Here is a 13593-nt window from a genome sequence, read left to right as displayed (position 1 = left end):
ATGTGAGTGGAAACGTCCGAAGATTATCTAAGGTAAGCGATTAATTGTATTGCTTTTCACACTTTCGTGACCATGCTAATTTGGGGCTAGCTGATGTAGCATTGAAAGCTACATTCACAAAAGCTTGGATTTCTTTCGCTGTAAAATATATTTTCAAAATCTGACACCATAGGTGGATTAACAGCAAGCTAAGCTGTGTTTTGGTATATTTCACTTGTGATTGCATGATTATAAATATTTTTGTAATATTTTTGCATTTGGCACCCTGCAATTCTAGCGGTTGTTTAGGAAAGTGATCCCACTAACGGGATTCGTAGCGCAGAGAAGTTAATGAGCCGCAGTTAGTTTCAGAGTGGGTGACAAGGAATAAGTTAGTCCTAAATATTTCTAAAACTAAAAGCATTCTATTTGGGACAAATCATTCACTAAACCCTAAACCTCAACTAAATCTTGTAATAAATCATGTGGAAATTGAGCACGTTGAGGTGACTAAACTGCTTGGTGTAACCCTGGATTGTAAACTGTCATGGTCAAAACATACTGATGCAACAGTAGCTAAAATGGGGAGAAGTCTGTCCATAGTAAAGCGCTGCTCTACCTTCTTAACAGCACTATCAACAAGGCAGGTCCTACAGGTTCTAGGTTTGTCGCACCTGGACTACTGTTGAGTCGTGTGGTCAGGTGCCACAAAGAGGGACTTAGGAAAACAGGGCAGAACAGCTGGCCCTTGGATGTACACTGAGAGCTAATATTAGTAATATGCATGTCAATCTCTCCTGGCTCAAAGTGGAGGAGAGATTGACTTCAATATTTGTGACCCGTTTCAGGAAAATAGGTTTATGTCGCGAATCACTGCTTCACTTATGTTTTTTGGGGGGGGGCAGAAATGCCTTCTCGAACATGTGAACTTTCATGTGCCTTAATAACAAACTTGTATGCCATCTGTAAATACGAATACAATTGTTAAATTACAAGTCTAGTTGGTTTAGCCACAGAAAAAGTGAGCAACCTTCCCGCTAACCATGATTGGCTGAGATAATGAGTGGGCTGTACATGCCAGAGATGAGTTTGGATTGGTCTGCATATAGCACGCTTCTGTCTAGGTAATCCTGTAATCCTGTCTAACGAGGCTTTTTTTTTATATATATATTGCGTAGTAAAACTGCATAAGTGTTGCTCTCCACTTTCTGGAGGACCGAGTTTTGAAATCAGTGGAATTCGAGTATGATAGCAAAGGAGATGGAGAAAAACCCTGTCTCCGGATTACATCTTCAAACTAAGTGCAACCATGGCATCCGGCAGGAGACGTGTCCATCCATGATGTATACGGGTAAGATAGTTTAGCTAGCTACATTTTCAGATATTACACGTTTCTAATTTTGACAGAAAGTGGTTTCATTTCAAGTTCAAGTGTAGTGTTTGCTAGCTAATGTTAGCTGGCTGGCTCGCTAGCTAACATTACTTGTATGATTTTATTATTTGTATCTCAAAGCCATTTGCTTGGCTAGTTATAGCCTAATGTAAGCTAGCTAACATTGAACCTGGTTGAACCTACCTGCAGATTCATGCATGGTAGTAAGGTCATGATGGTTCATTGTTTAGCTAGCTAGCTACATGTCTTAACAAAAGACTCCACTATGCAAGTAACCATTTCGGGTGATTAGATGTCAGAGCGCTCTCGCCAGAGTGCAAAGTAACAGAGGAAATTACGAACGCTAAACACAAGTTAAATATGGCCGGTGTCAGTAAACGGTGGCAAAAAAGCGTAATTAAATTGTTGCCAGCAGCACAGTTACAGTCACCAATGATCTGGATAACATGAAAACAGCCTAACCAGCTCTGCTATGGCGAGTAAAATGGTCAGAGTTTGGGTGGGGGCTAAAGAGGGTGTGAACGATGCTGAATGGGTGTAGACAAAGAAGAGCTCTCCAGTTGGAACCAAAACATTCAAAGGCCATTTTCTCAAAAGTGAGGTTACAGGTTTTTTATTTATTTATTTATTTAACCTTTATTTAACCAGGAAGGGCTCATTGAGATTTAAAATCTATTTTTCAAGAGCGTCCTGGCCAAGATAGGCAGCACCAAGTCATTACAAAAATTACAGACAGACAACATGAAAAACTACAAGTAATCTAGTAAAAACCATTGAATTCACAAGAGTATAACAAAATCAAAAACAGCAAATTAAAAACATTGACAGGTCAGGGAATCAGCCTCAAAATCATTCATCAGTGATTTAAAAACACCAATCGGGACAAGTTCTTACAGTTTAAAATTATTTTGTAAGGTGTTCCAAGGCGATGGCGCAGAGTACATAAAAGACCTTTTACCAAATTCAGTTCGGACATTTGGAACAGTTAGCAGGATAAAGTCTAGCGAACGAAGAGAGTACCCACCACATTTCTGAACAATAAAAATGCCCAAATAAAAAGGTAGTAAACCCAAAATGGCTTTGTAAATAAAAGTATACCAGTGACTGAGCCTACGAGTGACTAGAGAAGGCCAGCCAACCCTGGTATACAAAGTGCAGTGGTGCGTAAGGGTTTTGTAGTTTAAAATAAATCTCAAAGTGCCATGGTAAAGAGTGTCAATTGATCTCAAACACTGAGCGGAAGCATTCATATATAAAATATCCCCATAGTCTAATAAAGGCATAAATGTAGCTGATACTAGCCTCCTTCTGGCTTCAAACGAAAAACAGGCCTTATTCCTAAAATAAAAACCCAATTTCAGCTTCAATTTTTTTGTAAGTTGTTGAATATGCAATTTAAAAGAGAGGTTTATCAACTTTCAAAGCAGAATTACTTCCCCATAGTTCCTCAAATGTAGTGTATGATATACCATTTTGTAGCTCTGTGTCTCTGCTTTTATCCAATGTAAAAAAACACAATTTCAAGTTTTTCAACATAAAACCGTCTCAAGGCGGTCTGTCACATTTGTGAGAGGTATTGACATGTTGAAAGCACCGAGCTGTCTGTTTAAACGACTAGCACACAGCTCAGACACCCATGCATACTCCACAAGACAAGCCACCAGAGGTCTGTTTAAACTACTAGCACACAGCTCAGACACCCATGCATACCCCACAAGACATACCAACAGAGGTCTCTTCACAATCCTCAAGTCCAGAACAGACTATGGGAGGCGCACAGTATTATGTAGAGCCATGGCTACATGGAACTCTATTCCACATCAGGTAACTGATGCAAGCAGCAGAATCAGATTTAAAAAACAGATAACAGATAATGTATATGTGAAGCAACACAAACATAGGCACAGACATGCACACACACACAGGATAACATACGCACTATACACACACATACACATGGATTTTTGTGTTGTAGATATGTGGTAGTGGAGTAGGGGACTGAGGGCACACAGTGTGTCGTGAATGTCACGTTCTGACCTTTATTTCCTTTGTTTCTTTCTTTAGTTAGTTGGTCAGGGCGTGAGTTGGGGTGGGTAGTCTATGTTCTGTGTTTCTATGTTTAGGTTTGTCATTTGGCCTGATATGGTTCTCAATCAGAGGCAGGTGTTTTTCATTGTCTCTGATTGGGAACCATATTTAGGTAGCCTGTTTTCACTGTTGGTTTGTGGGTGTTTGTTTCCTGTGTCAGTGTTTGTGCCACACGGGACTGTTTTCGGTTAGGATTACTTTGTTATTTTGTATTTGTGTCATGTTCAGTTGATTATATTAAAACATGGACAATTACTACGCTGCGTCTTGGTCCGATCCCTGCTACACCTCCTCTTCAGACGAAGAGGAGGAAATCTGCCGTTACAGGGAAATATGTTATGAATGTTTTGTAATGTTTTTAAAATTGTATAACTGCCTTAATTTTTCCGGATGCCAGGAAGATTAGCTGCTGCCTTAATATATACAAATCCATCAGTTAAATTACTATCCATATGATGCAGTCTTGACTTGATGATGATGATGGTATGATGATGATTATGATGATATGATGATGAGGATGATGATGATGAGGAAGATGATATGATGATGAGGATGATGATATGATGACATGATGATGATATGATGATGATGATATGATGATGAGGATGATGAGGATGAGGAAGATGATATGATGATGAGGATGATGATATGATGACATGATGATGATATGATGATGATGATATGATGATGAGGATGATGATGATGCTGATGTAGAGGAAGATGATATGATGATGAGGATGATGATATGATGACATGATGATATGATGTTGATGATGCTGATGTAGAGGAAGATGATTAAATGATGATGAGGATGGTATGATGATGATATGATGAGGAGGAGGATGATATGATGATGAGGATGGTATGATGATGATATGATGATATGATGATGAGGAGGATGATATGATGATGAGGATGATGATACGATGATGATGGTGGTGAGGATGATGATATGATGATTTTGATGATGATGATGATGATGATGATGATGATGATCACTACAAGAGAGCCAACATTAGTTTCCTTTCAGACAATGTCTTCTTATAATCTTGTTGACATGCAGGGATGGATGGTTCCTCAATTTCCAGATCTCCCATTGTGACATGTATATATTGTTATAATAATCACTGATCAACTGCTGTTTCTAAGAGTTCACCCCACTACCACGAAGCAGAAGTGAGTGTATTTGGTGAGGAGGTTTTTGTCATGGTGTATATCACTGTGATACGTATTCCTTAACAGAGCTGCCTCAGGTCTTACAATAATACACTGCTGAGTCTGCCTCCTCCACATGATGAAAAACAAAATGATAATCTGATTTAGACTGATGAGATGAGAATTTAGAGAAGGAGAAACCAGAACCATAGGTAGGAGCACTATCACCATGGTAAAACCTTAACACATACTGAGGAACTCCTCCTGGAACCTGTTTATACCAATTAGCACCACTATCTTGAACAGTCCCCAGGTTACAGTCCAGAGTGGCTGTGTCTCCTTTCCTCACTGTCACAACAGGAGGCTTCTGTGTCACCATAGTCACACCACTGACACCTGGGAAATAAGAAGACGACATGTAGTAAATAGAAACATACAGACTCATTATTAATAAAACAGGAAATAAAACCTCCAGGAAGTCAGACTCCTTACATGTTAGAGCAGTGATGAGAGTGCAGAGTGTCCCCAGCATGTCCCCAGCATGTCAGTGTGTGGTGTGAATGGCCCTTACTGTCCAGCTGAGAGATGAGCAGGGTTGGAGTGTGAGGAGAGGAGAGGCTGCAGGACCCACCTATAAGGAGACATACAGGGAGGAGCAGAGGGAGGGGCCTCTATATCTAAGCCTATCAGCTTCTGTAATGATGGACTTCTGATCAATTTAAATGACTGTGTTACGGATACAGGTATCCTGTGTGTGTATTTCTTTTCTCTCCTTCTCCCCTCACAGGTGGCAATCATCATTCCCCAATCAGTCACCAATCAGTCGCTAATCAGAAGACACCTGCTCCTTTTCTCTTACCCTATCACATTCCCTTTCCCTTGGTTTAAAACCCTGTCAGTTGTTTTCTCTGGAGCTCGATCTCTATGTCATGCAATCTCTCTCTAGATCGCTTGTGGTTTGCAACTACATGACACTTTGTCTGTTACCCTGTGAGTATTGTTTTGTTATGGTGTTTGACTGTTTGTTTGATGGTGGGAAAAGGGGGTACCAAGACAAGTCGCCCATGGGCATACACTACCCGTAGGAATACTTTGTCTAAGAACACTAGTTAGAACTGGGTGGACCACCCGCTGTATTTTTGGTTAGTTAGTTAGCTGTATTGAAGTAGGCTAGACTAGCTTAGGGGTGTTTTGGGATATTTGTTTCTTTCCTTGGGTCCAGCTCAGCCCCTTTTCCTGCCCTCCTTTACCGCGTGTTAAAAATAAACCATGAGTGTTTGACGGTAATTTAGTTGTCTGTGGTTATTTCGTTCTCACTGTCACTTTTTCACTACTATAATTTGCATGAGTTATGTTACGGGTCTCGTTACCATCCCCCCTAGACTGCCGGGCCAAAGGGATTCGTAACACACTGTAACTATTCAATTATCAAAAATATATCTATTTTAGATTGGTATAACAAACTATATGGGATCATTTTGGTTACACTGAAAAGAGCAGTATTCAGTTTCATGTGAGTTGTGTTGGTTAGTTTACTGAAATTAGCATGTCATAGTATAGATAATAACATAATGAGAATAATATCTGGACCTGATAGTGGGGTTCTGAACTAACATTACATCACTAAATGACTGTTGATGTAATACGTCTCTACTGTAAAACAGGGGACTGACTATCATGGAGGTTGTCTGATACATGGAGTCTTCTGTTAGGACTGAACCTTCTGGAATATCACTTTATCATTCATGCTTTGTGACAACTAGGTGTAATTGTTAATGACAACATTCTAGTAAATGTGTGAAGGGTTTTGTGTAAAACACAAGCATGGAATGTTCTCCTACTGCAGACACACTGGTTCAGGATGACTTGACATTCAGTTAGTGTCTATATTCAGAACATCTGAAAGCAGAAGTGAGTGTATTTGGTGAGGAGGTTTTTGTCATGGTGTATATCACTGTGATACGTGCTCTTTAACAGAGTCGTCCCATGTATTACAGTAATACACTGCTGAGTCTGTCTCCTCCACAGAATTAATAATCAAACGATAATCTGATTTAGACTGATGATTAGATGTGAATTTAGGAGAGGAGAAACCAGAACCATATTTTACAGAGCTCCAACCAGTGTGGTACCACCTTAACACGTACTGAGGGACTCCTCCTGGAACCTGTTTATACCAACGAGCACTATTATCAACAGTCCCCAGGTTACAGTCCATAGTGGCCGTCTCTCCTTTCCTCACTGTCACAGCAGGAGGCTTCTGTGTCACCACAGTCACACCACTGACACCTGGGAAATAAGAAGATGACATGTAGTAAAGAGAAACATACAGACTCATTATGAATAAAACAGGAAGTAAAACCTCCAGGGAGTCAGACTCCTTACATGTTACAGCAGTGATGAGAGTGCAGAGTGTCCCCAGCATGTTGTCAGTGTGGTGTGAACGGCCCTTACTGTCCAGCTGAGAGATGAGCAGGGTTGGAGTGTGAGGAGAGGAGAGGCTGCAGGACCCACCTATAAGGACACATACAGGGAGGACCAAAGGGAGGGGCCTCTGCAATTAACCTATCACCAACCAAGGAGGACCAGAGGGAAGTGCCTTTACAGTTAACCTATCAGCAAGCCACGTAGGACCAGAGGGAGGGGCCTCTACAATCACTAGCTACACTCATAGTTGATTGACATGTCTGTGGGTTAACAGACTTCCGCAGTTCTAATAATACTATTATAATTATTGATCTTTACTCTAAACACACTGACCTACAAGTCACTTTAAATGTGTCCCAACTATTTAAATAAAGTGTTATGGTTCTCCTCCTCTTCAACCAAAAAGGAGGAGTAGTGATTGAACCAAGGCGCAGCGGGTTGTGAATACATAATTTAATAAAGACACGACAAAACAATGAAGACAGAAAACGACCTATACTTGAATAAACTACAAAATAACAAAACCGAAATGTATAGACAGACCTGAACAAATACGAACTTACAAATAACGCGAAGAATGCACGAACAGGGAAAATAGACTACACAGATGAACAAACAAACCGAACAGTCCCTTATGGTGCGACTGACACAGGAGACAACCACCCACAACAAACACAGTGAAACAACCTACCTAAATATGACTCTCAATTAGAGGAACGCCAAACACCTGCCTCTAATTAAGAGCCATACCAGGCAACCCTTAAACCAACATAGAAACAGAAAACATAGAATGCCCACCCAAACTCACCTCCTGACCAACTAACACATACAACAAACTAACAGAAATAGGTCAGGAACGTGACATAAAGAGCCAGTATGATAAACTAACTCAAATATATTTGTTCTGCTTTTGACCCTCCACCATCCTCTACCCTCATCACCGCTCCATTATATAATCCATGATGTTTATATTAATCACCACATATCCTCTACCCTCCTCCATTATATAATCCATGATGTTTATATTAATCACCACATATCCTCTACCCTCCTCCATTATATAATCCATGATGTTTATATTAATCACTACATATCCTCTACCCTCCTCCATTATATAATCCATGATGTTTATATTAATCACCACATATCCTCTACCCTCCTCCATTATATAATCCATGATGTTTATATTAATCACCACATATCCTCTACCCTCCTCCATTATATAATCCATGATGTTTATATTAATCACTACATATCCTCTACCCTCCTCCATTATATAATCCATGATGTTTATATTAATCACCACATATCCTCTACCCTCCTCCATTATATAATCCATGATGTTTATATTAATCACATATCCTCTACCCTCCTCCATTATATAATCCATGATGTTTATATTAATCCCCACATATCCTCTACCCTCCTCCATTATATAATAAGCTTACTGATATCAGCATGTCATAATATGTATTATAATAACATAATAATAATATTATCTGGACCTGATAGTGGGGTTCTGAACTAACAGTACATCACTGTTAGTTCGGCGCCGGTGTACTTCCGGCGCCGAACAGGATGGCTGCCTCGCTTCGCGTTCCTTGGAAAATATGCAGTATTTTGTTTTTCTATGTGTTATTTCTTACATTGGTACCCCGGGTGATCTTAAGTTTCATTACATACAGCCGGGAGGAACTACTGAATATACGATTAACGTCAACTAACCACCCTTCCTACCAGGAATATGACTTTCCCGAAACGGATCCAGTGTCTTGCCTTCCACCCAATACAATGGACCTGATCCCAGCCGGCGAAGCTACACGACGCCGAAAAAGGGGCAAACGTAGCGGTCTCCTGGTCAGGCTTCGGAGACGAGCACATCGCGCTCCACTCCCTAGCATACTACTCGCCAATGTCCAGTCTCTTGAGAATAAGGTCGATGAAATCCGAGCACGGGTAACATTCGAGAGAGACATCAGGGATTGCAACGTGCTCTGCTTCACGGAAACATGGCTAACTGAAAAGACGCTAACTGAGTCGGTGCAGCCAGCTGGTTTCTTCACGCATCGCGCAGACAGAAACATACATCTTTCTGGTAAGAAGAGGGGCGGGGGGGTATGCCTCATGATTAACGAGACGTGGTGTGACCATCATAACAACACTCAGGAACTAAAGTCATTCTGTTCACCTGATCTAGAACTCCTCACAATCAAATGTAGACCGCATTATCTACCAAGGGAATTCACTTCGGTCATAATCACAGCCGTATATATTCCCCCCCAAGCAGACACATCGATGGCCCTGAACGAACTCTATCTGACTCTCTGTAAACTGGAAACCACACACCCTGAGGCTGCATTCATCGTAGCTGGGGATTTTAACAAGGCTAATCTAAAAACAAAACTCCCTAAATTCTATCAGCACATCGATTGTCCGACCAGGGCTGGCAGAACTCTGGACCATTGTTATACTAACTTCCGCGACGCATATAAGGCCCTCCCCCGCCCTCCTTTCGGAAAAGCTGACCACGACTCCATTTTGTTGATTCCAGCCTACAAACAGAAATTAAAACTACAAGCTCCCGCGCTCAGGTCTGTTCAACGCTGGTCCGACCAATCTGAATCCACGCTTCAAGACTGCTTTGATCACGCGGATTGGAATATGTTCCGCACGGCGTCCAACAACAACAATGATGAATATGCAGATTCGGTGAGCGAGTTCATTAGGAAGTGCATTGACGATGTCGTACCCAGAGCAACGATTAAAACATTCCCAAACCAGAAACCGTGGATTAACGGCAGCATTCGCGTGAAACTGAAAGCGCGAACCACTGCTTTTAACCAGGGCAAGGTGACCGGAAACATGACCGAATACACACAGTGTAGCTATTCTCTCCGCAAGGCTATCAAACAGGCTAAGTCCCAGTACAGAGACAAAATTGAATCGCAATTCAACAGCTCAGACACAAGGGGTATGTGGCAGGGTCTACAGTCTATCACGGATTACAAAAAGAAAAGCAGCCCCGTCGCGGATCAGGATGTCTTGCTCCCAGACAGGCTAAATACCTTTTTTGCCCGCTTTGAGGATAATACAGTGCCACTGACACGGCCCACTACCAAAACCTGCGGGCTCTCCTTCACTGCAGCCGAGGTGAGTAAAACATTTAAACGTGTTAACCCTCGCAAAGCTGCAGGCCCAGACGGCATTCCCAGCCGCGTCCTCAGAGCATGCGCAGACCAGCTGGCTGGTGTGTTTACGGACATATTCAATCAATCCTTAGCCCAGTCTGCTGTTCCCACATGCTTCAAGAGGGCCACCATTGTTCCTGTTCCCAAGAAAGCTAAGGTAACTGAGCTAAACGACTACCGCCCCGTAGCACTCACTTCCGTCATCATGAAGTGCTTTGAGAGACTAGTCAAGGACCATATCACCTCCACCCTACCGGACACCCTAGACCCACTCCAATTTGCTTACCGACCCAATAGGTCCACAGACAACGCAATCGCAACCACACTGCACACTGCCCTAACCCATCTGGACAAGAGGAATACCTATGTGAGAATGCTGTTCATCGACTACAGCTCAGCATTTAACACCATAGTACCCTCCAAACTCGTCATCAAGCTCGAGACCCTGGGCCTCGACCCCGCCCTGTGCAACTGGGTCCTGGACTTCCTGACGGGCCGCCCCCAGGTGGTGAGGGTAGGTAACAACATCTCCACCCCGCTGATCCTCAACACTGGGGCCCCACAAGGGTGCGTTCTGAGCCCTCTCCTGTACTCCCTGTTCACCCACGACTGCGTGGCCATGCACGCCTCCAACTCAATCATCAAGTTTGCGGACGACACTACAGTGGTAGGCTTGATTACCAACAACGACGAGACGGCCTACAGGGAGGAGGTGAGGGCCCTCGGAGTGTGGTGTCAGGAAAATAACCTCACACTCAACGTCAACAAAACAAAGGAGATGATTGTGGACTTCAGGAAACAGCAGAGGGAGCTCCCCCCTATCCACATCGACGGGTCAGTAGTGGAGAAGGTGGAAAGTTTTAAGTTCCTCGGTGTACACATCACGGACAAACTGAATTGGTCCACCCACACAGACAGCGTTGTGAAGAAGGCGCAGCAGCGCCTCTTCAACCTCAGGAGGCTGAAGAAATTCGGCTTGTCACCAAAAGCACTCACAAACTTCTACAGATGCACAATCGAGAGCATCCTGTCGGGCTGTATCACCGCCTGGTACGGCAACTGCTCCGCACACAACCGTAAGGCTCTCCAGAGGGTAGTGAGGTCGGCAGAACGCATCACCCGGGGCAAACTACCTGCCCTCCAGGACACCTACACCACCCGATGTCACAGGAAGGCCATAAAGATCATCAAGGACAACAACCACCCAAGCCACTACCTGTTCACCCCGCTATCATCCAGAAGGCGAGGTCAGTACAGGTGCATCCAAGCAGGGACCGAGAGACTGAAAAACAGCTTCTATCTCAAGGCCATCAGACTGTTAAACAGCCACCACTAACATTTAGCGGCCGCTGCCAACAAACTGACTCAGCTCCAGCCACCTTAAAAATGGGAATTGATGGAAATTATGTAAAAATGTACCACCAGCCACTTTAAACAATGCCACCTAATATAATGTTTACATACCCTACATTACACATCTCTTATGTATATGTATATACTGTACTCTATATCATCTACTGCATCTTGCCATCTTATGTAATACATGGACCACTAGCCACTTTAAACTATGCCACTTTATGTTTACATACCCTACAGTACTCATCTCATAGGTATATACCGTACTCTATACCATCTACTGCACCTTGCCTATGCCGTCTGTACCATCACTCATTCATATATCTTTATGTACATATTCTTTATCCCTTTACACTTGCGTGTATAAGGTAGTAGTTGCGGAATTGTTAGGTTAGATTACTTGTTGTTATTACTGCATTGTCGGAACTAGAAGCACAAGCATTTCGCTACACTCGCATTAACATCTGCTAACCATGTGTATGTGACAAATAAATTTGATTTGATTTTGATTTAAATGACTGTTGATGTAATACGTCTCTACTGTAAACCAGGGGACTGACTATCATGGAGGTTGTCTGATACATGGAGTCTTCTGTTAGGACTGAACCTTCTGGAATATCACTTTATCATTCATGCTTTGTGACAACTAGGTGTAATTGTTAATGACAACATTCTTGTAAATGTGTGAAGGGTTTTGTGTAAAACACAAGCATGGAATGTTCTCCTACTGCAGACACACTGGTTCAGGATGACTTGACATTCAGTTAGTATCTATATTCAGAACATCTGAAAGCAGAAGTGAGTGTGTTTGGTGAGGAGGTTTTTGTCATGGTGTATATCACTGTGATACGTACACTTTAACAGAGGCATCATATGTCTGACAATAATACACTGCTGAGTCTGTCTCCTCCACATTACTGATTATAAACTGATAATCCTTATCAGACGTGGCTTTAGATGTGAAACGATCAGAGGAGAAACCAGATCCATATTCATTAGGAGAGGCATGAGTACGGTAAAACCTTAACACATACTGAGGAGCTCCTCCTGGAACCTGTTTATACCAGATTACATAATGACTTTCATCTTTGGTGATGTCACAGTGAAAGGTGGCAGTCCCCTTTGTACTGACAGTCAGTACTGAAGGTGTCTGTGTCACTGCTTTCTGGCAACCGACATCTGTGGGAATTAAATAAGACATTTCATCATACATGAATTAACAACTTTTAATTACTTTTTTTGATTCATGTTGAACATATAGTAAATCCCTTACATGTTAGAGCAGTGATGAGAGTACAGAGTGTCCCCAGCATGTTGTCAGTGTGTGGTGTGAACGGCCCTTACTGTCCAGCTGAGAGATGAGCAGGGTTGGAGTGTGAGGAGAGGAGAGGCTGCAGGACCCACCTATAAGGAGACAGACAGGGAGGACCAGAGGGAGGGGCCTCTACAGTTAACCTATCACAAAGCCAGGGAGGACCAGAGGAAGGGACTTTGCAGTTAACCAATCACCAGCTGCTCTCATTGATCTACATGAGGCCCTGTCTTCATCACTGACTCATATTCTACCTCCATCAAACCATAACTGGAGTTTAACATCCTATACTAGTTCTACATAGAGACAACATAATGATGAGTTATTCAATATGAGTCCCAAATATCTCCCTAATCCTTTTATAGTGCACTACTGTTGACCAGAACCCAATGAGCCTTTGTCAAAAGTAGTGCACTATAAATGGAATAGAGTGCAATTAGGGACATAGTCTCAGTTTTTGTCCTCTCCCCCCACACACACAGTTCTGAGAGGAGATAAAACAACCTCTTAATTTACATGAAGCTATAAATAAGGGGAGGAGGGGAAGCAGGTGTTCTGGGGGAGAAAGGGAGCAACACATCACTGACTGTAACTCAGTGTCAGATCTAGAACACGTCCCTGGTGAATGACTCTGATAACTAGAGATACTAGACATGAAACTATCAGCTGGTCTTTGGGTGGGACTGAAACCAGTG

The 13593-nt window shown here is 42.5% G+C and overlaps 1 protein-coding gene across 2 annotated transcripts in view; it reads right to left on the bottom strand.

Moving 5' to 3' along the window:
• The window catches only part of LOC139571084 (immunoglobulin lambda-1 light chain-like), a 46215-nt gene extending 33268 nt beyond the window's left edge, over positions 1-12947 (bottom strand). The window contains exons 1-2 of one of the 2 annotated variants that reach the window (XM_071393621.1): positions 12860-12947; positions 12437-12765 (exon numbers count right to left, since the gene is read on the bottom strand). In XM_071393621.1, coding sequence (XP_071249722.1) covers positions 12437-12765; positions 12860-12899 — 369 coding nt within the window. In that variant the 5' untranslated portion in view covers positions 12900-12947. Of the gene's footprint in view, positions 1-6578; positions 6905-7000; positions 7125-12436; positions 12766-12859 lie in introns of those variants that run through there. The other variant, XM_071393628.1, reaches the window with a different exon arrangement.
• Positions 12948-13593: the final 646 nt, after the last annotated feature.

This window comes from Salvelinus alpinus, chromosome 1, assembly GCF_045679555.1.
Source record: "Salvelinus alpinus chromosome 1, SLU_Salpinus.1, whole genome shotgun sequence".
Lineage (NCBI taxonomy): Eukaryota > Metazoa > Chordata > Actinopteri > Salmoniformes > Salmonidae > Salvelinus > Salvelinus alpinus.
Note: the sequence above shows the minus strand (reverse complement) of the source record. Positions and strands in the feature narration are given on the sequence as shown.